General features: G+C 45.4%; 1 protein-coding gene across 1 annotated transcript; it reads right to left on the bottom strand.

Annotated features, from left to right (window-relative positions):
- Positions 1 to 553: 553 nt before the first annotated feature.
- Positions 554 to 27769, bottom strand: KLF13 (Kruppel like factor 13). The gene is made up of 2 exons (XM_026052823.1): positions 27181 to 27769; positions 554 to 846 (listed from the first exon to the last, which is right to left on the bottom strand). Exons 1-2 carry the CDS (start codon positions 27719 to 27721, stop codon positions 554 to 556), a joined length of 834 nt encoding a protein of 277 aa, XP_025908608.1. The 5' UTR covers positions 27722 to 27769.
- Positions 27770 to 27962: the final 193 nt, after the last annotated feature.

Below are 27962 nucleotides of genomic sequence, written 5' to 3'. Positions count from 1 at the left end.
AGAGTGCAAATACATCTACCGAGTAAGGCTGCGGTTCGGGTGTGTCTTCATTGTAATTATTGTGTAACATAAATATCCATCCCTGAGAAAGGAGAAGGGGGACATGATCCAACAGTTGATTTGCAAGTGTATGTCTGCTCGTGTTGTGCAATCTGATCTTACAAAACTACTTTGACACCTGAGGTGAATTTAAGTGTGTTTTCTCTTTCTTTCTTTTTTAGATTTTCTCATTTTCTTATAAAGAATAATCAAGAGGATCTGTTTATGGTTATAAAATGTATGAAATATTGAGACAGCAGGAGTCACAAAGTGGAACATACAAGTCTGTCCATGAGGTTAGAACAGCCACTCAGGTGGCTCTGTGGTAGAACAGGTAAAGAAAATTYGTCTGGAAATTGCAGCAGGAGGCAGCTATTTACTGAATTAAGAAAAARGTGTGTGGGGAGGGTAGGGAACAAACTGGAGGGAAGCAACAGGGTTTTAAAAATGTGTGCAACACAAACAAGACTCCACGATAGACAACGGAGGCAAAGTGCTGGCGTCCAGTGCAGGGCTACGGGGAGCTGGCGGGGCTGGTGGTGGGGCTGGAGGCGTCCGAGCGGCTGTAGTCGCTGAGGGAGCCGGTGCGGGAGCCGCTGCCTCCGCGGCGCGGCAGCATGCCGGGCTGGAAGTCGGCGTGGCGCCGCGCGTGCTTCGTCAGGTGGTCGCTGCGCATGAAGCGCTTCTCGCAGAGCGGGCAGCCGAACCTCTTCTCACCGGTGTGCGTGCGGTAGTGGCGGGCCAGCTCGTCGGAGCGCGCAAACTTCTTGTTGCAGCCCTGCCAGCTGCACTCGAAGGGCCGCTCGCCTGTGGAAAGAGAAGGCTGCACCGTTAGGAGGCTCCGTGGTGTTAAAGGGCAGAACAGAAGAGGCAGGTGGTACCTGTCACTAATGGGAAGGAGATGGTGTAATTCTCCTGGAGCAGGAGCAAAAATGGACACTGGCCACTCTCTCATCGGAGCAGCCAGGAATCTGTTTCAAATTCAGAAACTTGGCCACAGCATTTATCCTTCCTACAGCAAGATGTGCCTGTCATGCCTGTTGGGTGACCAGATTCGTGAGACTTGTCCCCGTGTTTTGGTCACGCAACAGATRCATTTCTGTGACAGCTGGGACCTTCAGGAAGAAGGGCAACAAGAAGTGGGTTGACAGCTGGATCTTGCCTGCAGGTTGGACGGTTCTCATCCCTGAGCCGTGGCATCTTTTTTGGTAAAGAACTGCCTTTGGATCATAGYTTTTGCCTAGATTAATTAGCTCTGTTTGTTTTCATAACAAATGAGATCAGCAACTCTCCCTCCCTGGAAGGAGTGCCCTGCGTGAAGGCGGGCTTTGGGAAAGGAAGGCGAGTGTTAACTTGCAATGTTCTGCTCCTGCTGCTGACAGCAGGCTGATGCACAACCCTTTTGTGCTGGTGAGCCAGGGCAGCACCAGCTGCCCTCCTCTGAACCTCACGTTTGGTAACCAGCAGTGGGCACAACTGTGTGGTCCCTAAGGAGGAAGACGTCCTGGAGGCAGATGGTGCAAGAGCAGTGTTACCTGGTGCTAGCACGAGGTGATGATGAAGGTCTTGCACCATCTGCCTCCCCCTCTCCCCACGCACATCACCACAGCTGGAAACACTCAAGTTCACACTCACCTGCCTGCCCTGATGTTAATGATGAGGGTAGTGGTAGCAGCTGGGTGAACCACAGAAAAATGTGGCAGGGCACTTTTCTGTCACGTTTTTTCTACTCTTGCTTGCTCTCCTTCATTCTAGATTTTTTTTTCTTTTCCTCAGTCCTCTCTAGTCTTGATTCATGCCTTCTTGCTAGTTGCCTTTAAGATTTTTGGCTGGGAACTGACGGCTGGCATCACTCTCGTAGCTGTATYGGGTTTTCTAGAGCACTTCCCGGCTTTGAGGGTTAGCAATCCCTCCTCAAAGAAAAGCTGCATTGTGAGGAAATGCCGGATGCCTCGTGTAAAGATACTGAAGTCATTATTGTTTATTAAAAAAAGAAAATAGCACGCAATCAGGAACACGGTTGCCTTGGGGTATTAACGAAGAAAAAAACTAGCAGCTGCTCCAAAACCACATGGGGAAATTCACAGGCTGTCGTCAGTCTCATCTGACAGAAGGGATGTGGTTTGCTGGGCAGGTAAGTTATATAAAGGTCCTTTTATTGGCATAAAGCAATCAACAGAAAGTGAGATTATATGAGTCAATTGCCTAATCTCATCAGGGAACGTGTAGCCACAGCAGAGCTCTCTTGCATAAGCCCTAACCATGGACACGGTGTTCTCGGTGCGGGGCTTTCGCCACTGTGGCGGCTGCAGCCGCACACTACAGCTGCAGCTTGGGCAATGCTGAAGGCTCAGTGGTGCCTTATAGATATATACCTGGCCGTATCTGATCCTATACGTTAGTGTGGAAATGCCATACAGGATCTTAAATAGAGCAGGAAACCTGTCAAGCATGTGAGTGTGTGCGTGTGTGTAGGCGGTGGGAGTCCTGTTGTGCTTCATGAGCCATAGTAGCAGGTCTTGGAGAGAGAAGTCTCCAGAAATAAAATGCTCTGGCTGAAATAAAGCCAACAAGGAAACCACCGAGGCTTCTCCGCTTTYCAGAGAGGCAGGTAAGTGGTGCTGTTCAAAGGCTATGAATACCACAGTTTATCACAACTCAGATTTGGATTTGGAACATGGAAATTTAGCCTAAGTGTAACCTTTCTTGCTCTTGATGTCATGTGCTCTGCCCAGACCACATGACATCACACAACTTCAATCTTACACAAGGTGATGGAAAAAATCACATTTGAGACCTAAATTCAACTGACACTAATTCAAAATTACACCAGCAGGAACATTTTGGGCTTCTTCCTGAACTCCATCCAATTGCAAGGGAAAACGGAGCACAGGGCTGCGCTCAAGAAACCCCGGGCACTGCTGGCTTGGTGTGAGACCTGCAGGTACCCCAGCTCTGTGCTGCCTTCATGGCATCGGCCTGGCTGCCCTGCCTGCCTGTGCAGTTGCCTGGGCTGTAAAAGCAGCATAGAAATGTATCTCACTCACTGGAAAGGATTTAGAAGCAAGTGGAGCCCGTCTGCTCTTTGAACTTCATACAAAGGCCTTTGCATTACTGTACATTTGTCAAGCACTATTTATATTGCTGCAACACCGTGTGGTCACGGGAAACAAGCTGCAGGGAGGGCAGAACCAGATCTGCATCTGCTTGCCAGGCTCAGTTCGACTTGCTGCGTGCTCTCACTACGTTGTCCTGTGAGCCACGTAGAGCTTCGAGTGACACTGCTATACTGTCCCTGCAGTGATCTGCTTTCTGTTGCACGAGTTCATCTGGATGGTATCTAGGATTTGAATGGCAGTTGAAAGAAACCAAGAGACTGTGTACTGACTAGGGCCCTGTGTGCTAAAAAATAACCCACCAGTGCCTGAGAGGGCAGAAAGGGCYGGGCCACGAGGCGCAATCCACTGAGGGCTGCGGGGCCGCACAGGGCACCCAYGAGCCTGCCCGTCACAGCAAGAGGCTTCAAACCAGTTGAACCACATGCACTGGTTCTGCACGTCACACTCCCATCCTCCAGCCAGTGCTGGTGCTCTGTGCATCAACCAAAGCAGAGCTCTGTGCCCTGGGCCTTCCCAGGGTGACTGCAAAGCCAAGGGCAGTTTTCTGCAGGATCCTTCCTCTGTTCTGCTGCCTCAGAGAACAGACCCGCACGTTGTCAGCACAAGAGCAGAAACCTGAGCTTGCCACTGGGTGCTATTCTTGAATTTCTGTGTTTTTTATATACATAATTAAGGGTATATTTGGAAAGAGAGATCAGCCAGCTGGGTGGGGAGGATGAGGGCCAGACAGTTAAATGGAGATGTGACTGGGCCCTTCCTCCAAGAGAGGAAATGCTATCCTGGGAAAAAACACTCGGCCAAGCAGTCTGTTTCTTGAGACTGGCTCATATTAAAAAAGAAATAAATCATTCTTCAATAGTACTGATACATATTTTGCAGTATTTTCAGTCCGGGTATTCTCTTGTTTACAAACAGACGGTTTTGAATAGCTGAGAAACAAATCCTTAACCTTTGGAGTGCCAGAGAGGGTAACACAAAGCCTTGATGTTCTGCAGTTTCAAGTATTTCCAAATCCTCAGATTTCCAGATTCCTATGAAGTGAAATGAGACAGCTCTGCATTGCTGCCTCGGGGCAGGGATGCACGTGGGCGATCCGGAAGGGCTCGCGATATTCCGCCTGGGAGCAGGCGCCGCCCCGCGCGACCCGTCCACACGAGCGCCGCTAACCAGAGCGGCCCAAGAAGCACCCGATGGGGACGCGGCGTGGGGAACAGGCGCAGAGCAACCTCCRCCCTGGCCTTAGCCCCACCGGCTCCTGCCAAGGACCAAAGTAACTGATTTGCTCTGATGTTCCCCACGTTACCTGATCCCGCTTTCAAGCTTTGCCACTCACTTTCGTCACAATGGCAACTATTGTATTCTTTTTCAGAGATTAGATTTTATCAGTTACATTCCAGACCTTTATTTCAAGCCTGTTCAATAATGTCAGTAAGATCTTAAATCCTATTTTTCAGTAACCTTAGCTATTTTCCTGCACTGTCTGTTCATTAGCCATGCTCTCATTACCCTTTCTCAATTCTCACCTTTGAGGCTTTCTTCCTTCTGGATACTCTGCCCATCTCAACATATTCTTGTTGCTGTTTGTTGTTGTAAAACGTGAGTGCCCAGTTCTGCTGAATCCCAGTGCACGCAGGGATGCCTGAGCTGTCTCTCCGTGGGCTTGAGTTGATACGCGTTAGTGCTTTGAAAATAACCAGGCTTTCTATCCTGCGTTTTTGTACAGGGAATTAAGTCTCTGAAACGTGTGCCCGTTGCCTCTACCAAGTCATAAATAGCCAAGAGGATCACTGCCACTTTCATGAGGTTTTGAACCAGTGAGGTAAAGGCCTGGGCTATGCAGGTAATTTATTTCTGGCTTCATTTTCCCAGTTGAAAAACTAAAAAAAGCCTTTGACATCTTGTTTCTCAGCAAATGCTGAATCCCATAGTCATTTTATCTTTGTTTGAGCCAAACATTTTGTTTCTTTTTGGCATTTTTTCACACCTTTCAAATTCCTTTAAGTTTTGGGGACAATTTTCAACATAATGGTAATGTTAAAGGTAACGAATGGTAATGAACTACTGAAGTAAATTATCACAGCTTTTCTGAAATAAAAAAAAAGGCCTAGACTATTTGCAAAGTTCAACTTGCATATAATTCCATTCTTCAGAAAAGAGAACAAGTTGTTTACCAAAAATATATTTTTAGTCTAGCATTATTACAAATCTCTTTTTGTTCTTGGAGCTGTCATGTTGAACAGTTAAACAGAAAGCTCCCTTTTCACAGGTACTTCTGTATGTCATCTATCAGCTTTCTAACTYAGAAAGAATTTTAAAGTTATTAATATTCTTTGTTAAATTTCTTGGCAGCTTTTCCTCTGTGAAGACTGAATGCCTTTTATTAAGGGACTATCTGGAGGTTTGGGTATCCATCTTCTACAAGAAATATCTTATTATTGATTTCAACATTTGTTTAGYTCTGATTTTTTCTCTGTTTATTCACATTTTAATTTAAGTTTTGTAACCTGGTCATCATCACCTTTTTTCCCTGGACATCCTGGGGTTTATAGCCACAAGGGATTACCAAGGACAGCCAGCAAGTGTGTAAGTCTGTCTTGCCTTTCTCCGAGAAATCTTGGAATATTGTTAGGTCTGTGTTGATCTGGGAAGGGGAGAGGCCTCCAGCACTGCAGTGTGGGGCTCAGAGGGGTCAGATGAGTCCCTACAAAGCAGAAGAAACTTATTTTCCACTGACTGCCATAAAGAGCTACTGGGGCTTCCATGTGTCTTTGTCTTCCTGACCCATTTTGCAAACTGCTGGCTAGAGTCATGCAGCACTTCAAAATGCTACATCTGCTTTGAGTTCCCCTTTCAAAAGTACAAAGATGCATAATTTCCTACTGCACTGCCTCTCCTAGGCCTCTTGCTGAATCTAGTCCCAAAGGCAGGAAGAAATGTCATTCAGATTCAGATATTGCCTCCTACAGACTCCACCTGAGCAGAGCTGCAGCCTGACTGGCCTGTCTGATTGCTGGTGATGAGGAAGGATGGCAGCAGCTACTGAARCCTCCAGGTTAGTTTTGAAGGTACAAAAACAAATGCATATTTGCAGGTACAAGGTTCATTTGCAAAATGCTAATATAAAATTCAAGTTGCACCATTCTATCCACAGCTAGGGACTGCAGTTTAGAGGACTGTAGTTTAGAGACAAGTAATATGTGTTGCATCACTCTTAAAACAATGTCTTTTCACATCTACAGCAGGGTTTTCTTCCCGGCTTTGTGTCTTAAAAAAAAAAGACCTTCTGATGCTTGTCTGTTTATACCCTTATCAGAAGAGCAGATTACAGATTAAGCAGCGGCTTACAGAAAGTTTGCATTAACTCTGTCACGTTGCACCGTTCCAGGAAAAATCACTTACTGGAGCACTGCACTGAAGCATTAACTATGTGAAGGAGCTTTTACATTTTTGAGAACTCTGCACCTCTCAAAAAAGAAAACGCATTGTGAGAAAGCTATGAAATTAAATGGGATCTCATTTTCTGAGTGCAGTTAGTAAAGTGCCAGTTGCCTTTCATTTATTGCCTATGTGCAAATATTTCCAGTTGCTTTTTTTTTTTACATTTAGTTAAGTCATAACTTATAAGAAGAAAATTCTGCAGAAATTTAGTCCAGACTACTGTTGTCACCAGCAAAAAGCATTTTGCCTGAAGTGGAACTCTGCCCATCTTCAGAAACTATTTTTAACCAAAAACATCAGAGAGATGAAGCCCAGTTACAGCTTAAAAGCTTTACCAGAACACAATTATTACCATATTTCTAGGCCAAGAGGCTGCAGAAGATCCAAAAAAAATCTTCAGGGCACCAATTACTTTCCATAAATAGCAGCAAGGAAACCTGTCACCACTTCCTCCAATTTACAATCAATCYCTGGCTGTACTGAGGGTTCAACCTTGCCTCAGACCAAGCCTCTGTCACTTGACATGTGGCTAAACAAGGGATGAGAAAGAGCATCTCACTCACCCCTACTGCTATGGCAAAGCAGCAGCCAAGCCAAGGTCTTTTTTGCTAAAAAGACCAAGTGCATTTCCCAAGCTTATATATTTATTTTAATTATCTCTTCTGGACTGGAATAGATTGTTACAGTTCAAAGGGTGCTTATGGAGTAAATGGTATTTGTTGTTTTGCTCTCTAGCTACATTCACCTTGCAGGACCTCTTTCTCTGCTAGAAAATTGGAAATCCTGCAGGATAACTGAGAAACTAATTTCTTTCCTATAGATTGAAGACCACAGGAGAAGGTCATTAAAAATCCTGTGGGAATTCCGTGGTTTGCAAGTCCCATGGATAGCTGCATAGCTGCGGGTGGGGAGGCTGCCGGGCCCTTTCCCTCTCCCACCGTGTGTCACACCTGCCATCTGCAGCTCCAGGCTTTCTCCTCCACAGTGTCTCAGCTCCTGGATTCGGACCAATTCACACTTTGTCTCTTCTTCCTTCCTCACAAAACCCCTCCCTGCCTTACGTCTTCCTTCCTCTTTTGAGCTACAATTATCAGTTGTGCCAGGCCGGAGACTTGTGAAGTTTTTAACTCCACAGACTTTGTGAAAACAGCCTCTATGTGAGCATAATTATGCTTGTTGTGTATGTTAAATATGTTAAAGAGATTTTCCCCTTGAAASACATTTGGCTACAAAAGCACTAGAGTGAGCACAGCCAACACTTTAGCCTTCAGGAAAAGTGATTTCATGGGGTGCAGAGATATGATAGAAATGACAGGCGGTTTTGTGGACAGTGGAAGTAGCAACGTCTGTAGCAAAGTCACAAATATCATTTAAAAACCCTAYTAGAAGTAGCAGAAGCATCTGAAGCTGCTTTAGCCAAGAGACTAAATTCAACTGAATGAAGTATTGAACCAAAGGTGCTTTTATAACTTTCTGAATAATTAATGCGGCCTGCCATATGCTCAGCACTTTGGCAAGAAATGTGCTCATCTGACAACTCCATTTGATGCATCAGCAAAGCCTGGTGGGGTAGAAAAGCCAGCAAAAAGACAACGCCAAAAGTAAGAGTGCGAGCGAAGGAACAGAGAGGCACAGAATTTCCAAAATATTCCCCTGGCCTAGAGACTTGGCAGCCTTAGTCTTGCCAAGTATCATGGACCACCTTCCTTGCTAGCAACATCACTCTGATCCCATRGAAAAACGTGAAAAGAGATGAGCTCATGGCTTGTGTTTGCCATCTTCCCGACAGCCCATCACAGAGCTTCTGGCACCCACCGTAAGCAGATAAAGAGGTAAGATTCCTGTGGTATCTGAGTGAGGTTTATCAAAACAGCCCTTCATGTGCATAGTGCTGGGAAAACGTGTGGTGCCTTGAACAGGAGTCCCGTCTCTCTGTTCTTTTTAAGTAGTTTGTACGTTATTACCAGGAGTAGGACACAGATGTGGTGCCTGTGAATACGCTAAGCAGCCAGGTTACACGGCAGCAGCCTCTGCCTACCGAAATGCTGGACATGGTGTGAATAACTGAGCACAGCGAGGCAGCGCGCGGCGGGACGGGGCCTCGTGGTGTGAGGGGCTCCCACGGCGAGGCGCCTCTGCCCAGCTAAATAACTGAAGTGTTACTGTTATGCTGCTTGTTCTAGCTGGCTTGTCTACATGCACAGTATTTTTTCCTGATTCTTTTCCCTCAGACCTGCTGCAGCCTGCTATGTAACTGCTTTGAGGGCTCAGGCACTTTAAGTGTGCTATGGGTACTGCAATACCTCGTTGCTTGTAGTTGTGCTTGGGTGCTTGGAGCTTATAGCTCCACATAGATTCATCGTTTCCATTTAATGTTCCTCTTTTGTTGATTTTCCCTTAACTGTAATGCACAAGGCTGACCATTGCGCTCTCCTTCCCCAGCGCACTGAGACGCCAGCCGCATGGAGACCTCCCACCCGAGGCAGGAGGGCCGCACGCTCCCCACCCGTCAGCTCTTCCCCACGCACAGAATCGTGATCAGGRGAGTCAACAGCAAGAGCTGCTATCAGCAGCTACACTCCCACTAAGGGTCATGGCTCTATTTACTTAGGCTTTTGCAGCACCCTTGTGTAAAAGTAGTATTTATTTCCCCTGCTGCTGGAATGTATGAGTAACTGATGCTGTTTTATTGAGCACCAGTGGCAGGTGCTCAATGACTGCTTGACAAATGAAGACAGACGCCCTCAGCATCAGAGCCTCTGTTCTAAAGCAGTGTGGCCTAAAGGCTGGGCTTTCCCTCAGAGTTAGGGCCCTGCAGGTGCGGTTCGTAGTTTCTGTTTGGTAAACGTGGAAGTCTTCCTGGATCTCCTTGTCTCTGAAGCATGAAATCCTCAGCCATTTCAGGGCTGAATCACACAGCTGAAATGCCACTATCTTAAATGACCAGTATCTTCAATTTGATTTTGTCCCTCCTGTGGCTTGTTCCATAGATGGAGATCGATAACTGACCCTTTGACTTTTGCACTTAAATGCAAGATAATTAAATTGCATTATGCTGCAATGATGAAGTGATGGATTCTGGGCAGAGGAGGATGTGCCTTAGAGAGGTATCATTCCCAAACCACGCTAGCATATCAGATTCTCAGCAAATAGAGGACCTTGGGACCTTCAATAATACCCCTTAATTGCTGCATTTCTCTGGTTTGTTCTGCTTCTTTCCATGAAGGTAAGGAAGGGGAATGGCTATTAAACCCTCTGGTGTGAACAGAAAATTACAGAAAGCTGTAAGTAGAGCCTCTGAACACACCTGGGTATTACTGAATGATAAAACTAAAAGAGGAAGATTTTTATCCTTTTCTATGGATCAACTACACTTTTAATAAAAATACTTCAGAAGAATATTGGGGTTGCAAAGCCAAAAACAAAGTGCTAATCAGCAAATCTGACCTATTGCATCACCTCAGTAAAGGAATTTTAGCTAGAATTCCTGCCTGGAGCCGAAGGCCTGTTGAGCAAGAGGCTCTCTCCACTCCTCGTGTTCCAGGCTTAGGCCTTCAGCACAGGTCAGGGAGCACTGGCCTGTTGTGGTGTTAAGCCCTGTTAGATTAATGATGGCATGTGGGGTTTTGTTCTTCTTTCTCAGAAATGTCAATAAACCCATTCAAGCCTCTTAAAGTGATAAGGGACTGGTGGGGAGAGGGCTGTCCAAACACAGTGCTTCTACTAAATGAATCCATGGAAAATTTGAAGAGGAAAGTAACATTATGGACCCTAGTGAATATGTTTGCTAGACTGAAGTCTTCCTTAGTCATTTATAGGCTTGTTTCTTTTGTCCCAAGTACGTAACAGCGGCCAGCACAGTGATTTGCTGCATGTTGCAAGCTGATTCGGGCTGCACCAGTCACCCRCTGTTCGAGTAAATAAGGTGATTAATGAAAATGTTATGCAGACAGCAGCTGAAGACAAGCAAGGAAACTCCCCAGCCCTGAGCCTCCCTGCTCTAGGAGGAGGAAAAATCCGCCCCCCGCAGCTGCAAACGTGTCTGCAGGGAGCGCGCAGTAAAGGCACCAACAGAAACACGAGGCTCCTGTTAGAACTGGCCGCCTGGCCCTCTGCCCTGCTGCCCTGGAAGGGCTGTGCCCGCCTCGGTCCTGGCCACTATGTGCCACCATGTGCCACCGAGTGCTCCGCTTCCCGGCGCCCTGCCTCCCAACCAGCGCTGTGGAGCCAGACAAGAGGGTGCTCGCTGCAGGAGCCAAGGCCCCTCTCCTTCAGCGCTGGCCACGGCCTCTTGCAGCCTGTGGCCACGCACTGCCTGAGCGGACGAGGGAGCTGCCCAGCTGCTCCTTCGAGGTTGTCTAGTCTTGATAAAATCATACAGGCAGCAGAGCAAAGCAGTGGGTTCTCCTGAGGGGTACCAAAACCACAACGTGGTCGTTCTCCGGTGTCCCAGCTCCTGCCCTGGCGGTTTTCTTGCTAGAGAACTGTGCTCCTTTCTTGATCACCGTCCTGACCTGTCTCCCCTCCAYAATCAGCTGTAACAGCCCAAGGTTCTTCTCTCTCTACCTGAAAACGCTGCTCTCTACAGTAGTGACACTCGCACTGTCAGGATGCTAGAAAGCCCATGGGACGTCCCTCTCTGCACAGTGAACACAGCAACTACCTTTGGAATGGTTTAAATGATGCCGTTGATGAAAGTGTAGCACACAAGCAATCTTGGTGGTGGATTCATTGAGAGTTTGCTCTGTGATGTTCCTGGCTCACTGATGTGGCAAATGAAATGTTTTAAGTTGGAGGGCAGCTGAACAGCTAATGACAAGTTACATGCATCTGGTGTGAGCTGCGAGCAAATCCGTTCTGAAATGGTGACAATTTGGCTCCAGGAGCTGTTACCCAGCAACTGCCTCAGTAACTGCAAAGGAAGAACCACATCTTTTCTCCAATCATTGTGGTGACATATCAATGATTCTTATTATAAAATCAATTAAATAGAAAAGCACTTGTAAGAACAAGGCTTGCAAAATTACTGAAGGGCTGTCCCAACATGCAGAAAAACAGGCCAGAGGATTCCTTACTGCAGCTGAGACCTGTGCTTCATTTACCTGAATTCTAGGTGATGTTCAATGCCATCTGTCTCCTACCTAAGTCCACATCCTTTGGCACCAGGAGACAATAAAGGATAAGTCATGACACTGAGGTGCACAGCACCTCCCAGCATATGAGATGTCACTTTGCCAGAGGCCAAGCAAACAGAAGTTAGTTAAGTTGCCCTTAGCTGCAACTGTAAAATGTCTTTCTGTGAACTTTACAGCAATTGAATCAATAACCTCACAGCAATGCAGCATGCATGAAATGTGGGACAGCATGGTTTACAAGCACAGCAGATGCTTTATAGCAGTGACCCGGTCTGATACTGCGAGTTTATTACTACTGCATGGAGGAGAGAGGGAGTGGGAATTTCCTTTTATTTGTGTTCTGATTCTGGAAGGGTTATTGTGCTGGAGAGCAAGGTAGCACTGAGGTGGTTTCTGAGCAGCATCAGCCACTGGCCATGAGGAGCAGCCAGGCCGGGCAGGGCGGCTCTGGGAAGGGGCTTTAGGGGCTGATACCGGAGCAGCAGGTCAGCGCCCCGGCTGCCTGACACCCTGCAGCGGTGCCTGGCACCCACCACTCATGCACACGTGCACCCAGTTGCCTTTGCCTCGGAAAAGGTCCTCTCCAGATTGCCAAGCCACCCTCGCCATTTAAAGCAGCATTCGGGCTTTTGGTTTGAATACAGGAAACAGATTCTATGAAAACAGTTTTTATTCTGTCCTGAGGTGCTCACTTTCAGAGCAGGTCAGTGTTTTTGAAGAGATGATGTTTCTAGCACAACATTCAGCTCCTGCAGGCTGTACTTATTTAGCCAGTTCTGACAATATCTTCCCTATTTTCCACCTCCTCATCCASCAGGCCCCTTTCACCAATTGCTTCTCAAGACCACCCACCTTTCTCTCACACCCATATGAAAAGAAAAAGGAGCAAGTTACCTGCTCTTTTTAGTGTCAATTTACTTTTCATTTTTTTATATGCCTTTGTTCTTTAAAACTGCAAACGTGTATGAGCGGATACACATCTAAATGTCTTTCTCACATGTAAGTAAAAAATATGCATTTTTTTCCAGCAATTATCACTAATCTGGTTGACTTTTACTTCTGGCTGTCTTCAATTTTTAATCATTGAGGAGAAGCTAAAGGGGTGGAAACCCAGTGCTCTGAAAATCAGGCTCCCATCTAACGTCTCAAGCCGTTTCTAAAAGTAGATGAGACCACCTTGGTCCTATGCTATACAAAACCGAGAGGAATGTTTATTCATGAGCTGTCTTATGAAATTCCTTCAGACACCCTCCTTGGATAGCAGAAAGCCTGATCTTTGCCAAGCAGCTTCTCCCAAAGCCTCCAAGACCCGGGGCATCAACAAGCCACATGGAGGGGCCGTATCTTGCAAGAGAAGCCAGTGCTCTGCTCGGGCACCGCTGCTGTKCATGTGCTGCCCGGCGCAGCACCGCTCCTGCAGCTGCTCCACACGTCGTGAGCATTTTGCAGGAGAGCTTGTTGCAGGATCACAGCCTGGCCCCACAGCTCTGCCTGATGCATGGGTCACAGCGCAGGAGAGCGGCCAGGGTAAGCAATGGAAATTAATGAATGAAATATGTAGCTGTGGAGGAAGGCAAGCCAGGAGCCAATTTTCTGATCATGACTCTGGATGTGAAACGTAATTGCCATGATAAGACATAGAGTAGAAGACAGACATGTTTCAAAGACACCTTTAGCAATGATAATGCTGATAAAGATAACTTTAAAATGCCCTCCTCTTTACTTTTGAAGTAACTCTAGCTGTATACTTGCTGTTATAATCCAATCAATTGGATTCTGTTCCTCAAAGTAGTATCAGAAGGCACATTTTTCCTTTTTCAAAATTTACCACATTTAGTATATGAGCAGAGCTTCTTGATCAAACACAACTGCGTCCCCTTGTAAGCCTCGTTTATGTCTTCATTGCTTGCCTTTATAGACCAGTCTAGTATTAAAACCAGTTGTGTCTCCACATGAAATGTGGTTTGCCCATAAGGAATCATGCTAGAGGGGCACCATCATTTTCTCTAAAAGCAGAGTAAAAGCCTCTTGATGTGTAAAGCATTTTGGCCCGTGAGTGATTTACTAGCAGAGGTTGAGTGTTCTATAGACCACACATATCATGTAAAGATGCAGCTGCTGCAACAGGCAGACAAATTAGAGCAGAAATATCCCTGTAACTTGCCAAAACATAAATTATTAGCGCTTCAGGCATGTTTACTCATGCTCAGGTGAACTTGCTCATTTAAGAAGTGAACTGGTCTGCTCTCTGCTAAGCTGCTGATTCGGGTGAGCAGGGGCAACTTGCTGGCCTCTCTCCTTTTGAGATGCTCTACCCRTTCCCTGTGCATTCAGTAAGTTGACCACCTACTGCCGAAAGCCAAAGGGGCTAATGAAATGCTCTGCAAAATATAGATTATTATTGTGCTAGACATTTTCAGGAGAAAATTCCTGTGATGGAAATGACAGAAGTGTAGCAGAAAATGCAGATTATTTTAAACTATTCCTATGAAATGCTAACACGCCATGTATCCCAGCCACGTAAGTAGGCTATCTCAAAAAGCCTGTGCAAAGGACACAGTGACTCTTCCTCTGGAAAAGGTCACACACGTCCCCAGCTGTTCTTACTTCCATTTGGCCTCCTGGTCAATGTGGCTCTGCTCTGGGTGGCTTGGAGCCGCCTCAGTGCCTGCAGAGCCGCCCAGGGTGAGCAGCTGGGGCAGCCCTGCAGGGGCTTGGGCTGAGGTTTGGGGGCTGCAGGGGTCCCAGACACAGGAAGCGGGAGGTTCTGTTGCCACCCCTGAATGACCAAAGGAAATGGGAATCGCAGCTTCTGGGGCTGTGCTGTGTCCTTTGGGGAGCTGAGCTCTTCCCACTGCTGCTGTTGTAGCCTGACAGTGCCAAATGGGAGTTACTTTTCCTACAAAAGATGTGATGCAAACAGCACTCTGATCTTGAACTTCAGCCAATTTTTAAAAACTTGTTTCTACTTTCTTTTGCAAGAAAGCTTTCTTCAGCTTAGACTTAGTACTATTACTCATTGTGAATAACAGACAAATAAAAGAAAGCAATATACCACTGAACTACATACAAAGTGCTGCCTGCATACACATCTGTAAATCACCTTTTTAACTTCTCTGTGCTGTCACTAAGGCTATAAATGCTACAGAAGAATAAATTTGCCACTATGTGCAAGGCAGCTAWGGTCTGTTTCTATGCCTTGATATATGGGAGGAGGGATGGGGCGCTAGGGCAGTGCACGTAGCACACGTGCAGGGGGGGAAGAGCTGCACACTCGCTGCCTAAGGCTGCGTCTGCAGAGCTCTGCACAGGCAGCAAGGCGCTGAGCTGCACTTCCTAATGAGAAGAGCCAAGCACAAGCTTAGCTTAGGAACAGCTATATAATAAAGTTAAAGCTAAGGTAATTTCTAAGTGAAAAAACAAACGTGCGTTTAGGTGTTGGTTTATGTTACTGATTTGCCCTTGCAGCTGCATCAACCCGGGCCTTGAACGGGAGCCGTGCGTGCGCAAGCGCCACTCCTCAAGGGAACGCGCAGCTCCCGCTGCTCGCTCGGCACCTCYGCGCCTGCTCCGCCTGCTCTGCCACTGCTTCCCTGGGAAGCACTGCTTTCACTCAGTGAAACCTTGCTTGGATATCATTGCAAGTGAGAGGGGAGCACAGGCTCTCCAAAGCATTCAAAGGAAAGCAAACTGCCAAGCAYGTCACAGCAGTTCCCCCCCTTTCTGACAGCAATTCATCTAAATGGCTAAGCCAAAAATTTTCTTACGAATATCAGACAAAYGTAGCTTGTGGCAAATGAGCTGAGTCTTTTGAACAGCAGTAATCACATACAGTTAGATATTAGATATGCAATTTAAAAAAAAAAAAAAAGTTGTGATTTGTCCATTCAAAAGAGAGGASTATGTTGCTTCCAGAAATTAAACCATGCTCCTTCAAACTGCCTGTCAGAACATCCAGGTAAAGGATAAGAGAAGAGAAGGAGGAGAAAAAGGATGAGAGCAGGACTGCTAAAATCCTTATTTTTTTACCCCACCATATATTTATTTTGAAGAGCTGAACTATGACTTTGTTTATTTTACAGAGCCCTAGAACTTCAAAGAATATTAACCTGCTAAAAAACCTCATTTTAGATGACAGAGAGAGAAAAAAAATCAAGTCCAAGCTCTGGGTTTGAAATAGTATCATGACAGAGCTGATTTTCCACTGATACGACATTTTTTTCTCTAGAAGCAGCACTGCTCAAAAAATCTCACATGCAGAAATTTCACGTGCAGAAATGCAGAGAAGACAGGTGAGCTGTACCTGGCTTTGCACCAAAAACAACCCTGATGACAAAAACCTGCATAGTCCTCCCCTCCCTGGGGTCTGCCTCACGTGAGGACTTACGCTCGGGGAGGCTGCTGGGGCCCTGCTGATTAGCAGACACATTGGTTATGTCCCTGTGCAGATGATTGTTGAGATGATTGTTTCTCYCTGGAACCCAGCACGAGCACTTTGGAGAACTCAGGAAATGCTGCTGAGAAGATGCTGCTGCTGAACATCTGTGTTTGGAGAAACAGTGTCGAGAAGCTGCTTCGCATTACTGTTTGTCTCTGGCTTATGTAATGAGAACTCCAGAGATTATCACGTTAGACAATAAGGTGTCTGACAATCATGTTGCTAAACACTTTTAATCTGTATTCTTCCCAGATGGATAAGTCTGGGAAGAGCTTGATGGCAAAGTATTTGTGCTCATTGCACAWGCCTTGTTTTCCTCAGCCATCGCAGCAAAGTTGACACCGGAGCCTGCCCAACCAGCTCATCCTCTGAAAGCCACCAGTGGAACTTGTTAATTAAAATAGCTTCCCAGAAGTCAGATTTACACTTCTCCTAAASTCCAAATTCCAACAGATGATGGATTAAGTCATAGTCATGTCTCATACAGTATCTGAGATGGTGCCATATCACTCCTGAAAGGACTGAAAGGAAGTGCCAAGRCAACAGAATTAATTCCAGATGGAAGTAAAAGTGCAGAAAGTGGTCGAAGACTCTCCTGGCATGGACAAAGTGTCCTGTGTGATATGCAAACCCACTCACACGTGACATGCTAACAAACYCGTGAAATGTAACGGAGGGAAATGCATGTTGAGCAGCACTTTCCCATACCATTTAGTTGTGTCCCATTAGATATCTGTGCTTCCATAGGCACTGTACCAGGCATAGAGAGCAGCTGGGATACTTATCTACTCTTTCCTCTTGCTTGACCACTGTCCTAGGCATTTTGTCATGATGTAAACATCAGAGCTATATTGATTATAACTATTAGTCCATTATTCTATGGACTTGAGAGTTTTACAAATTACTTGGGGTCTACACCACAGACGATGCTTAAGTTACTAGTCCAAATATACCTACATATAAACTGCATAGAAAAGCTAAACGAAGAGAATGGTTTTCTCTCAGTATGAATTACTCAGAAAAGATGGTAGACYAAATGAAAGACCTGTGCTTTTTGCATGCCTGTGCAGAACTCAGTCTTATCAGAGTTTCCCAGATAGTCCCAGGACTGAGCATTAATCCCAGTTTGCAGTTTCACGCCCTTTTCTTTCGGAGGGGCCCTCTGCTCCCTTCCTTGTCTTGATTTAGAGGCATCTTCCCTTGCAAGAAGCTAACACAGATTTTTGATGGTACACAACTTCTTCCTGTGAACTCTGATGAACAGCAAAACAAAAAACAGTACTGGCCTCTGAAATACCGTCAGTAGCATCTGCTGCAACTCRCTGTTGCGAGCTGAGACATTTCACCCCTCGAAGTTACCATTTCAGGGTCTCGGTGCTCTGACCCATGTCCCTGTTGGCACCTGTCCCCGCTCCAGAGTTTATCTTTGCAACAAGAGCAGCTGTTCTGTGGAGCAACGAAGAGCTGGGGGTGCTGGGGAGAGGGGGAATCCTCCCCCTGGGGAACAGGCCCCAGAGTTTGAGAAATGCTGATTTAACCTGTCTGGCAGCAGGAGTCCTATTCCCCACCATAAACCTCACCAGCACATAAAGGAGGAAGAGAAGCGCAGATTCGGGGTTAGGTATCACCACAAGTGATCTTTAACTGTACACATAAACAATTTTAATGCATTTATTATTAAATGTGCAGGTGRTGAGGAGTGGAAGTGGTTTCTTTCCACATTAAACACAAAATTCTGTGCTTTAAAAATAAACTGTTATATTTCCTTAATAGGAACAGTAACAGATTTTTAAGGCAAAAGGTGAGTGATTAGCTAGAGATAATCTCAACTCTCTCACATCACATGGCTCAAAATAGATGACTGAATCTATTACAATTTAGATAGAGATTTATTTTGTCCAATAACCAAACTCTGCATCTCTTCATCAGTTTGTTGCAAAGAGGAGCTTTGCTGTCTATGTCTTACAGGTGTATTTATGCTAAGAATATTATGTAGGGGCATTGAAAAATTCCCCAGTCTTTGTCTTTTTGATTGCTCACAATTCTGCTCATACATTTCCTTTCAGACTAGAATTTGGTACAYGTGTTGTCAGTTTGAGAAAGAATCTTTCTTAAGAGTTAGTGAGAAGAATTCAGTTGCATTCACRAATGATGAAAGCTGGGGGAAATGAAAGGTGCAAATGATGAACAACTCTGCACAAAAGGGAAAAAATGCATCAGTGTAAATGCTGGCAGAGAGGCAATCTGGGACACCTAGGAAAATCAGTTTTGCTTTAGCCATGCTCTGGGAATTTAAAAACTATACTGCACAAATACGCCTTAGGTTTGTTATACAATAAGACTAGCCATCTGCCAGCATTCTCTTGGCACTGCTTGTCTACATATATAAGTCAAGTGGAAACTTCCATTGACTTAGAGGGGCTTTCAGGTCTCTGTCAGAGTCTCACATGCATGCACAAGAAAGCTGCATACAATTCACATTGCTCTTGCAAAATATATCAATGGTCAAAACAAAATTTACCAAGACAATCATGTATTAATGCTGCAAGCTTTCTGCTGGCATTAGAATAAATTGCAAATTTAAATTCACTAARCCTCCATAATACATACAAGACTTAATCTGTGGTTCAATGAGATTTTTAGCAGCATCCCTCTTCGTATTTGTTGTCAGATGCTAAATCATGAAATTAATAATGGAAAAAATGGCCTGTTGGCACTGTGAAGCTTTTGAAGAATCTCTCAAACCTCAGTCTAGTCTGTAAATTTGCAGCGATATAATTCATTTAGTTACTCCACATCCCTAAGGCTGCAGGTCTTTGCTCTATTAATGAACAGCTCAGCAGCGTCTCCCCTCTCAATTTGCCAGGTGCCCCCATCCCAGACACTCCCTCGGGTCACAGCAAATAAATAGAAGGTAGTGTGGAAGAAAGAGGGTGTGCAAGAAATCTGGAGAGCCTGTTGACCCACTGACTGTAAAAAGCCAAAGGATAGCCAGTCAAAAAGGACTACCAAAGGACAGCCAATCGCAAATATTTTGCCTGCAGTTCCTAGCAGCAGTACAAAAATGCTGTAACTGATTATAGAAAATCTTTCCCTTGCAGCAGAGGTCATTTCAGGACACGCTCGCTTTAATACCATTTGCCTCGTGCCAAGTTCCTGGTTAGTAAATGCTTTCTATGTTAGGGCTGCAGAGAAAAAAAAGCTTCTGAGGTCATTTTTCCACCAGCAGCTACAGAGGTGGCTCTCTGAACTTTTAACAGCTTTGCTTTTAGCCCAAGTGGGGGCTCTGTAAAAACTGCTGAATCTGCAAGACCTGGGGTGGGCAGGATGCATGGGCCTGAGCTCAGGGGCCGCGCTTGTAGCCTGCATTGTCTCTGTTGTTAACCTGCACGCAGCAGGCGAATGAGCTCCCTGTGAATCCACCTACTAAAAGCCAAGAGGGCACGAAAGGCAAGACGTCTACCTGGAGATTCACTACAGGGCAACTCCTTAAGAGGGTGCCCTGCATTTGAACAACAGAATAGTTTCTGGCTCGGTCAGCACTGACTTCCAAACAGCTGATCCAAGACTGGAAGGGGGGGGAAGGTTGTAACATGCTTAAGTTATAAAACAGAACTAGAAACCACATGTTCAATACAAACAAGTTCCAGGTTTCTGCTCTTGGACATGCCTCAACTATGTTCAGCCAGACAATAACACATGGCAGTGCTTCAGTTTTAAATAGTTAAAGGTGCCCTCTTTTCAGATGAAATCTGAGCGTGATTTTATTTTATAATGAACTCMTTTGGGAAAAGGTTTATTTATGCACAAATACTTTGCAGTGTCCTGYACAGAAGGAGCGATGCATGTACTCCTGCGGACATGTACAAGTCATTCAGATTGCTTTTCCYTTATGGCTGTGCTTAATTTCTAATGCCAAGAATCCTATCCATCCAAAGAGTTTTTTTCTGGTTTACTATGCACTTTGCCTATGACACARGTCTTCCTACAGAGAAGGAAAAGACTGAGCAGAGGTGATAAAAGCACAGAGAGGCGATCTGTCCTCACCACTTCCGACTGTCCGCTTTCTAAAGCTGCAGTCATGCTGCAGTACTTGGTGATTTTCATTAGCTAACGGTGCCAAGAAAATGATATAAAGCAGAGAGCGGAGACGAGGAGACAGCAACCCCTRTCACTGCGCAGGCTTTGGCAGAGCTGATAGATACGGTTATCCGAGGCTTATTAACTTTTTTGAGGCTCTTCCTTTGTGAGGTTGCAGTATTGTATTAATGAGCCTCACTACGTGGGAGCAACAGGAAGGCAGAGCTGGTCTCGGGAGGCCGGGGATGGCGCTGGCTGGTGGCCATGGCGCAGTCTGTGTCACTTATCCTGCGCCGCGCAGCCGGCTGCTCCCCCCAAGCAGGATCACACGCAACCCAGGCTGGCACCCGCTGCCAGAGCAGGACTCAGTAAAGGTCTTGGTCACTGTGAAATACAACTCGCAAAGAACTGTGAAAGTCACAAGCTGATTCCTTTTGTGTCTGCAGATTTTCTTTCCTGTTACACTGAGTATATTTCAGGGCAATGTAACCCTGCCATGTGTGTCCCCTCGGGGCAATGCTCATTTGTCTTTTAAACAGGTTGTCACCTTCCTCCTCACTCCTTATTCAGCAAAACCAAGGGAAAAAGAGTGGGGAAAAATCACAGAGAAAGAATCCTTAGCTATGCTGATTACAACTGTTTCCAAGAGGGYGATGAAGAGGGAGAAAGAAAATAGAGTTTCTTTGTAGTGAGACCTTTCTCCATTACTTATGCCAAAGAGAGGTACAGTTTGTTAGCTGCAATACCTAAACCCTGTTAATTGTTAATCAGAAGCTTTATTCCTACAAAAAGGCTGGTAGGGAAGTCTTTGCTTATGGGCCAGAGCCCTGAAATACTTGCTCAATATTTGTTTTGCTAAGTGATATAAAATTTACTTTCACCATCTTTTTAAAGAGAATTTTTCCAAATTTCCAATGAGTTTTGTTCTTAAATAGCAAATTTTATCATAACTTCATTATTCCTAATGTTTTTCTATATGCTAGTTATTTGCTTTTGATATGTTCCCTCATATGCATTTCCTGCATTTCAAAATAGGTGGTTGTACAGCAGTAACACCCAGAGCATGGACTGGGCCAAAAAAGGAAAAAAATTCTTGGTAAAATTAGATCTTGAACAGATGCAGGGCAGTCACAGCAGGACAAAGTACTTTTCAGTTCCACCAAGTGTGGCATATCTTAGCTGTCATTGCAAAATAGAGACACACATAGTTAAATGTGTTGGATTTTATTAAGTACATGTTTTATATCCGCTGGGTTTTRATAACTGGACAGGTGCAAATTCATGTCTATGCATCTTCTGTACTATCCAAAACACATATGTCTCAGACAACAGAGCAGCTTTCAGARCACCAGGAACTTTTTTTCATAATTAATAGCTCAGCAAAGACCATRGGGGAGAAGGGAGAAACACAGAAAACCTGTGTAAGGACCACACCATTTAGCTCCCTTTAGTTGCTAATGCTGCTGAGTGGGTGGTTAATGCTGCTGTCAGCCAGTTGGCTGCTCCATGCAACCAAATTAATGCTAATTCTCTGCAGCTGAATTCAATGAAACCAATAAATCAATCCTAAAGCAGGGTGGTTGAGGCAGTGAGCAGTGGTTGTTTTGGTCTTTTCTGGTCCCTGGCATCAGCTTCATTTTAAAATTTAAGTTTTTAAAACCTTGTTACTCTCTTAAAAAATTCATGTCCTGTGTTTATTTCAGAGAGTTCCTGTTAAAAGTCTTGTAACTTGTGTAACAAATATAAATGGTGCATTATACTTTTGTATTATTTTTCAAAATATGCACTTGCTGAGTGGTACTTAAGAATGTCAGTTTTCAGAAGGCTAGGGGAAGGGGCTGGTGAACCATTTAACTCTGAGAAAGATGATGTTGGAAGCCTAGCTTGAAGTATTTAATGGAGCAGGTCTTGGAAGCTGTTCTCCTGATGCTGCTGTTTGAGTTTGTCTCCAGAAAAGGCTCCGGAGGAAAGACTTGGGCACATGTGGCAACGAGGGAAGGTAGGAAACATTACAAGTGCTCTGTAAGGTGCGGTGACCTAGAGGCAGCGCAGGCCTTCCYGCTAGCCTGGGTGGCTGTGCGGCTGGTGGTCGGGTGTGCGGGGCCGGTCTCCTGGGCGCACTGGTGCACTCGCTCCTGCTGTTGCTGGTGCCTCTGGGCAAGCCAAGGGCAGCCACTAGAGGCCCAGCCTCTAGTCCGTGGTGTTCAGTTAAGCTTTACCTCTGTTTCTGATAGTTTTGAGGTACTAAAATTAAGGCATAATTTTTCCACCGCTATGTGCCCTTGCTTCTCCTTACCCCAGGGAATCAGTTTGTCCGTAGGCACATAGGTGGCATCTTGATTCTGCTTACCAGAGAAGTTACACTTGCCCCAGGCTCTGAATTAACGTGGGCAAAGAGAAACAGACTTGCTAAAACTGAAAGTCCTTTTGTTAAAACACCTTATTCCTACTTCCTCTGAAGTACTCTTTTTTTTTTTTCTAACATAAACATGTGTCAAACATCCAATTTATCTAGCCTAAATATTAAGCTGTTGTCACCTTTTTAGAGTGAGGCCGATTGCTTTATTTCTCAAAAAATTTGCTTCAAATACCAACTATATTATGAATTTCTCTATCTTCAGATTGCCTAGTCATAAAGTTATTAGAGGAAATCTACTTGATGCAAGAGAGGTATACTACTTAAGAAGAAGTGCACAAATTAGAAGTTGACTTTTATATTGGTTCATTACTGTTGCCCTTTAGTGTTTATAGTGGTTTGATGGAATTGAGTCCAACAGTCTTTGTTAACGACTCCAATTCAGCTAAGTTTGCTGAATAATGATTAGATTAAAATGAACAACAGGTACCTAAAACATATCCTACCTAAAGCATATCTGACTTAGTGCCTCTGCTCCATCAGCCAGCGCAGGGCTGCCACTGGGCTACGCTGCCCTCCTTTCTCCATAGCTGGCCCACAGGTGTGTGGTCTGCTGTAAGGCTCTCCCTGTATCTTGGCAATATTCACAGCTCAGGCTAGTGGTCCCATCTCCTTATCTTACCTGAATTTCTGCGAGCACATTCAGTTCGGAAGACTGAAAGTCTGCTCTTGGGTTGTAGCGTGGCTCTTATGGAGTAGAGGGAATAGGCTCCAAAGGAAGTTTTCTACTGTAATTAAGTAGATGTATGTCTGTGTTTTCTCTGCATGCATGCTGGTATACTAATGTGATAGCTAGCAAATGCTTGAGTGGCCACAAGGCTTTCAGGGGCTGCAGTACAGGTGATTCTTGGCACCCCTGTCCAAAGCCCAGCCTATTTCTTTTCTCTATGTCATAGGATGCAGCAGAATAACATATATATATAAAAAAAAAAAAAAATTAGGCTCTCTACAACCTCCCAAAACAGTGGTCTTGGACTCTGCTCTTCTTTATGGATGAGGCCGTGGCTGCTAGAGTAGCTGTTGGGCTCTATGCTGACTCTCTCTCCTCCCACTGGTGCATCAAAGGAGACAAACTGGTTTCAAATGACTCCCAAGTTTCCAAACCTTTTCAGTGAGTCTGTACTGGAAAGCTGCTTAAGGAGAACTTAGTCATGTAAATATTTAGTCTGATTTTCTCCAGTCAAAAATCTGAAAGGAATCTGAAAGCTTAGGCATCTCTTTCAGGAGTGAAGGAAATTTTTCGAACTGGGATTTCTGCAGCAATGGAATCACTGTAACTTGGGGCAAATGAAGTGCTGCAGCTGTGGATCACAGCACAGCTTTTGAGGTCTGCAGGAATCACTGTAGGAAAAAAAATAAGTACTTGAAATCTACCCACTGACACTAAATATAACCTTCTGGTAAACATTAAGACTTCAAGGGCTTTGTGGCTGATGATCATGTTAAACTCAGGATATCCAGTGAGAGGGTGGGGTGGAGAATATAAATATGAAAAGAAACCTAGGGGGAGGGGAAGAATTTGAAGGCTGGAGGAGAGAGTTGCAAAGATTTTGATGACTAACATTTTCTGTCTGGCTCAATGGTCTGTCAAGCTAGTAAATACAAAGCAGTCACAAGGTTGAGATCTTCATTGATGGTGTTCAACATACAAAAGACTGGGGATCACGCTCAATTCTAATGGGGGACTTTGTTCTAAAATGCTGTCTTCTGAGCGAGGCTTATGGACAAAAGGCAGATGCTGCCTCCCTGCCCCTTCCATCCTGCTCCCTCTGCTTGCAATACAGTAATCCACATCCCCTGTGGTAGTGCTCTTGCCTTGGGCGTCTGTCCTGAAAACTGGCTAAACCAACTAGAAAGGATGTCACATGGGGCATCAAAGGGCCAGATGACAGTACCAGCTTTCAGTCTCTCTACCCATGTGGTCTATATTTGACCCAGGAGTGCTTGAAAGCCTCTGTAACTCCTTGTCATACCATAACCTCAACCTTTAGTCTGCCCTTCCTCCAAGCAAGGCCTTTAGTTCGTGTATTGCAGCAGACAAGGACAAGCAAGTTTCTCGAGCAGGTCATAAACTGCACTATACAAATATATCTCTAGCACTATTGTGGGTATCTTCTAGCCTGAAGTGCTGTTCTTAGCTTTGTCCCTGAATACCAGCAGGTCCAGTCATACAGCATGTGGTAGAAATTTCACCCACAGCAGATTTTTTTGGATGGTTTCTTGGTAATCGGAATTATGAGTTACTGGGAAAAGTGTTTAAAGCACCTGGGCTGCTTTCAGCCCTGCCTGGTGAGGTGGGCAGCTCTCATTATGGTGGGTGGGTAGGCTGGCGTTTGCAAACACTGCGAGTGCTAGAAAGCCAGAGACCCGAGGTTTTTGCTCTAAACCAGCAGGACCCATTATGCGTTTCACAAAAACAAACATTAACCAATCCTGGAAGTCACTGCTTGTTCTGTTATTTTAACTCCCAGTGTGATTCAAAATTCTTTTTCCAAGCCTATCACAATTGGTATTTCTTGAAGTGGGAGCAACTTACAAAGCATTGAGAGAGAAGTGAGAGGCATTATGTCCGTTCAAAACTGGATCAACACAGACACAGACCTGTTGCCAACAAGGAGGGAAACTTGGCAGTCCTGTTTAAAGCTTCCCCCACAGATGTTGAGGACACAAGAAAACAAAGAAGCTCTAGTCCCTGAGGGTCCTACCACTCCCCAGGCAAAACCTGTCCCTTCTCTGCGTTCTCTCTAGCTTTCACACGCTCTCCTTTTCTTTCAGTGCCATGAGGCACAGCAACAATATATTAAGCCTTACAGACCTGGAAAACATACAGKAAAGGGTTAAGAAATGAAGGGAAAAAAGCACTCCACACAGAACCTGGAAGCAAGCCAGCGTCCCCGAATGACTCGGCTGAGCCGGCAGCCCCAGCAAGCRCGAGCGAGCACTGCTGCTCACCGCCCTGTGCTCCCTGTCCTCTCCTCTCCCCGCAGGGCGGGCATGGCCCAGCCCTCTGCCTTTATCAGCAAGGAGAGTTGACCTTCTTGGTCTCCATTTGATTTGTGAGCCCACAGACATTGCCAAGTTTATCTTCTGTTCTGAAGGGAGCAGCAAAGACCAGAAGCAGAAGGCAGGAGGGGAAAAGCGGAATATTTGAAGAGATGGTTCCCTCCCAGCCGAGTGGAAGCACCTTTCCTGTGCCAGCCCTGAGGACGCAAGAAGGGCTGCAGAGCAGGGCAGGCTGCCCAGGGTGCCAGGAACATGCTGTTCCCTTGGCTGGGCAATGCAGGGAATTGTTCGCCCATATGCTCCAACTTGATGGGACTCTTCYCTCTCGGATAACAAAACATGCCCTTAATTCAGAGGGGCTCTTGCTCTACCCGAGGAAGCAGCAGGAAAAGCTGGGTACTTGGGAGCATGGGTGAGGCTGTCAGCTAGAACTGCTCAGCAGCCATTTGCTGCGTACAGCTTTGGGAGTCTTTTTCTTAATTCTCTCTGAAGGAAGACTACAGAGTCTTCCTTCCAAATAGTCTGAAATTAGTTGAACAGCTCATCCCAACCTAGCCTGGTCTGTGTGCCCACCCCRGCCTTGCAGCAAGCGCTGTGACCAGAGCTTCCCGTGGAGACCAGTCTCCAACTCACTGGGCGTCACCTCTGTGGCTGAAAGCTGTCCTGCTCCACGCGGCCCAGAGGCCTGTTTCAGACAGTCCCACCAGCTGTATATAATTGACAGAACTTTCAAGACTCTTGTTTTTAATGTGTGTTTGCCTCATAAATGCAATAGCAACCAAAAAGTGGTCAGATGAGAGTTCACCAAGTGGTGAATGGGAAACACTGATCAAAACAAGCTAGTGTTTGCATTCAAATGTTTTTTTCTGAAGTCAGTTTTACTCATCTGCCAGAAGCCTTGCTGAGGCTGCTCATGTCCCTCTCCCTCTGCAGTTATGATAAATGTCTCCTTGTGACTCATGTTCAGGCTCTCAACCGCCTTACTGCCTACTTTAGCTTCACGCAAATGTCTGCTAAAGAAAGAAACAGAAACACCCTCATTCAGATCACTCTAGAGCATTTAATTTTAAAATACTGAGAGTACTGCCACTGGCATTAGAAGCAATAAGCTCATATAAGGTTGGGGAGAGGAACGAGGAGTGGGGAAATTGAAGGGGGGAGGCTAAGAAGCGTTCGGAAGGGAAGTAGAAGACGTGCTAAACAAGAAGGCGAGCAGCTAGCAATTACAGCTTGGTAGGATCCTCACAGATGACCCACACTCCATTCCCTGTGACTTTAAGCAATAAAAAAAGAACCATTAGCTTTGACTCTATGCCAAGTAGTGGATTATTCCCGGAGGGTTTTTATTTTTTTTAATTTAGTTTGGTTTTCTTGAGCTTGTGTTTTGAGAGATGAGACCGTAAGGCTGGTCAAATACCACTTCRTTTTTGTTTTTCTTTTCTTTTTGTTTTTAAAACACTCATTTTAATACCAAGCTGTAACAAATAAATCTATGGCTGGATTGTAACTAACCTGTGTGGGTCCTTAGATGAGCTTTAAGATGGGAAGATTTGCCATAAACTTTTTCACACCCCACATAGTGGCATTTGTGCTTTTTCTGGGGTGATCCGGGGTCAGTCCAGCTTCTCCCACGCTTGTTCTTTTGTCTGGGACTTGACTCGGTTACTGCAGCCAGGGCAGTAGGTGTGGCTGCTTTTCCTCCTCCACGCTTACCAGCCGAGGACACACTTTCTTCCCCAAACTCCGTAGGAGCAATAGAAATGTGTATTTGTTCTGTGATATCAAAGGTCTCTGGTTTTTCTGTCCGAAGAGCAGGTGAGTTTGGGACGTGCTGGTTCAGATCTGCCAGAATGCTGGCTACCACAAGTAGTGAGGATCCATTGTCCTTCCCAGGCTCCCTGGCTTCACGCGTATCGTCTCCATTGGAGGAAGGCAGTTCTGCTGCATCAGGTTGAGAATCGGACTCCCCTTTGGGGCTATGGATAATAGCACGACTGGACATAGAAACAAGGCACTCGGCTGCAAAATGATCCACGTAGGCTGCTGTTGCCATTTTTCATGAGTTTAAAAAGAAATCCAAAAATCAGACAGGGAAAAATTTAAAAAACACTTCTATATAAAAGAATAAAATAATAATAATAATGATAATGCAAGCAGACCTTTCCCTCTCCTATTCCTTAAGATCTCGTTGTAGAAGTGAGATGACGACGCAGCTACGAAAAACACACTTTGTTTGTGAGGATCACACCCAGCTTGTCCCTAAATCCAGAACGCATTGGAAGTCCAACGTCAGA

The sequence above is a fragment of the Nothoprocta perdicaria genome, unplaced genomic scaffold (assembly GCF_003342845.1).
Source record: "Nothoprocta perdicaria isolate Ctin4 unplaced genomic scaffold, notPer1 scaffold_113, whole genome shotgun sequence".
Taxonomy (NCBI): domain Eukaryota; kingdom Metazoa; phylum Chordata; class Aves; order Tinamiformes; family Tinamidae; genus Nothoprocta; species Nothoprocta perdicaria.
The sequence above is the reverse complement of the archived record's forward strand: the minus strand, read 5'-3'. Positions and strand labels throughout refer to the sequence as shown.

Bases quoted from the DNA above. Each gene is read 5' to 3' on its own strand.
- KLF13 (XM_026052823.1), bottom strand. From the start codon at position 27,721: ATGGCAACAGCAGCCTACGTGGATCATTTTGCAGCCGAGTGCCTTGTT. The intron at 847-27,180 runs GTTAGTTACAAT...CTCTTTCCACAG, and splicing joins TCATCTAAGGACCCACACAG to GCGAGCGGCCCTTCGAGTGC.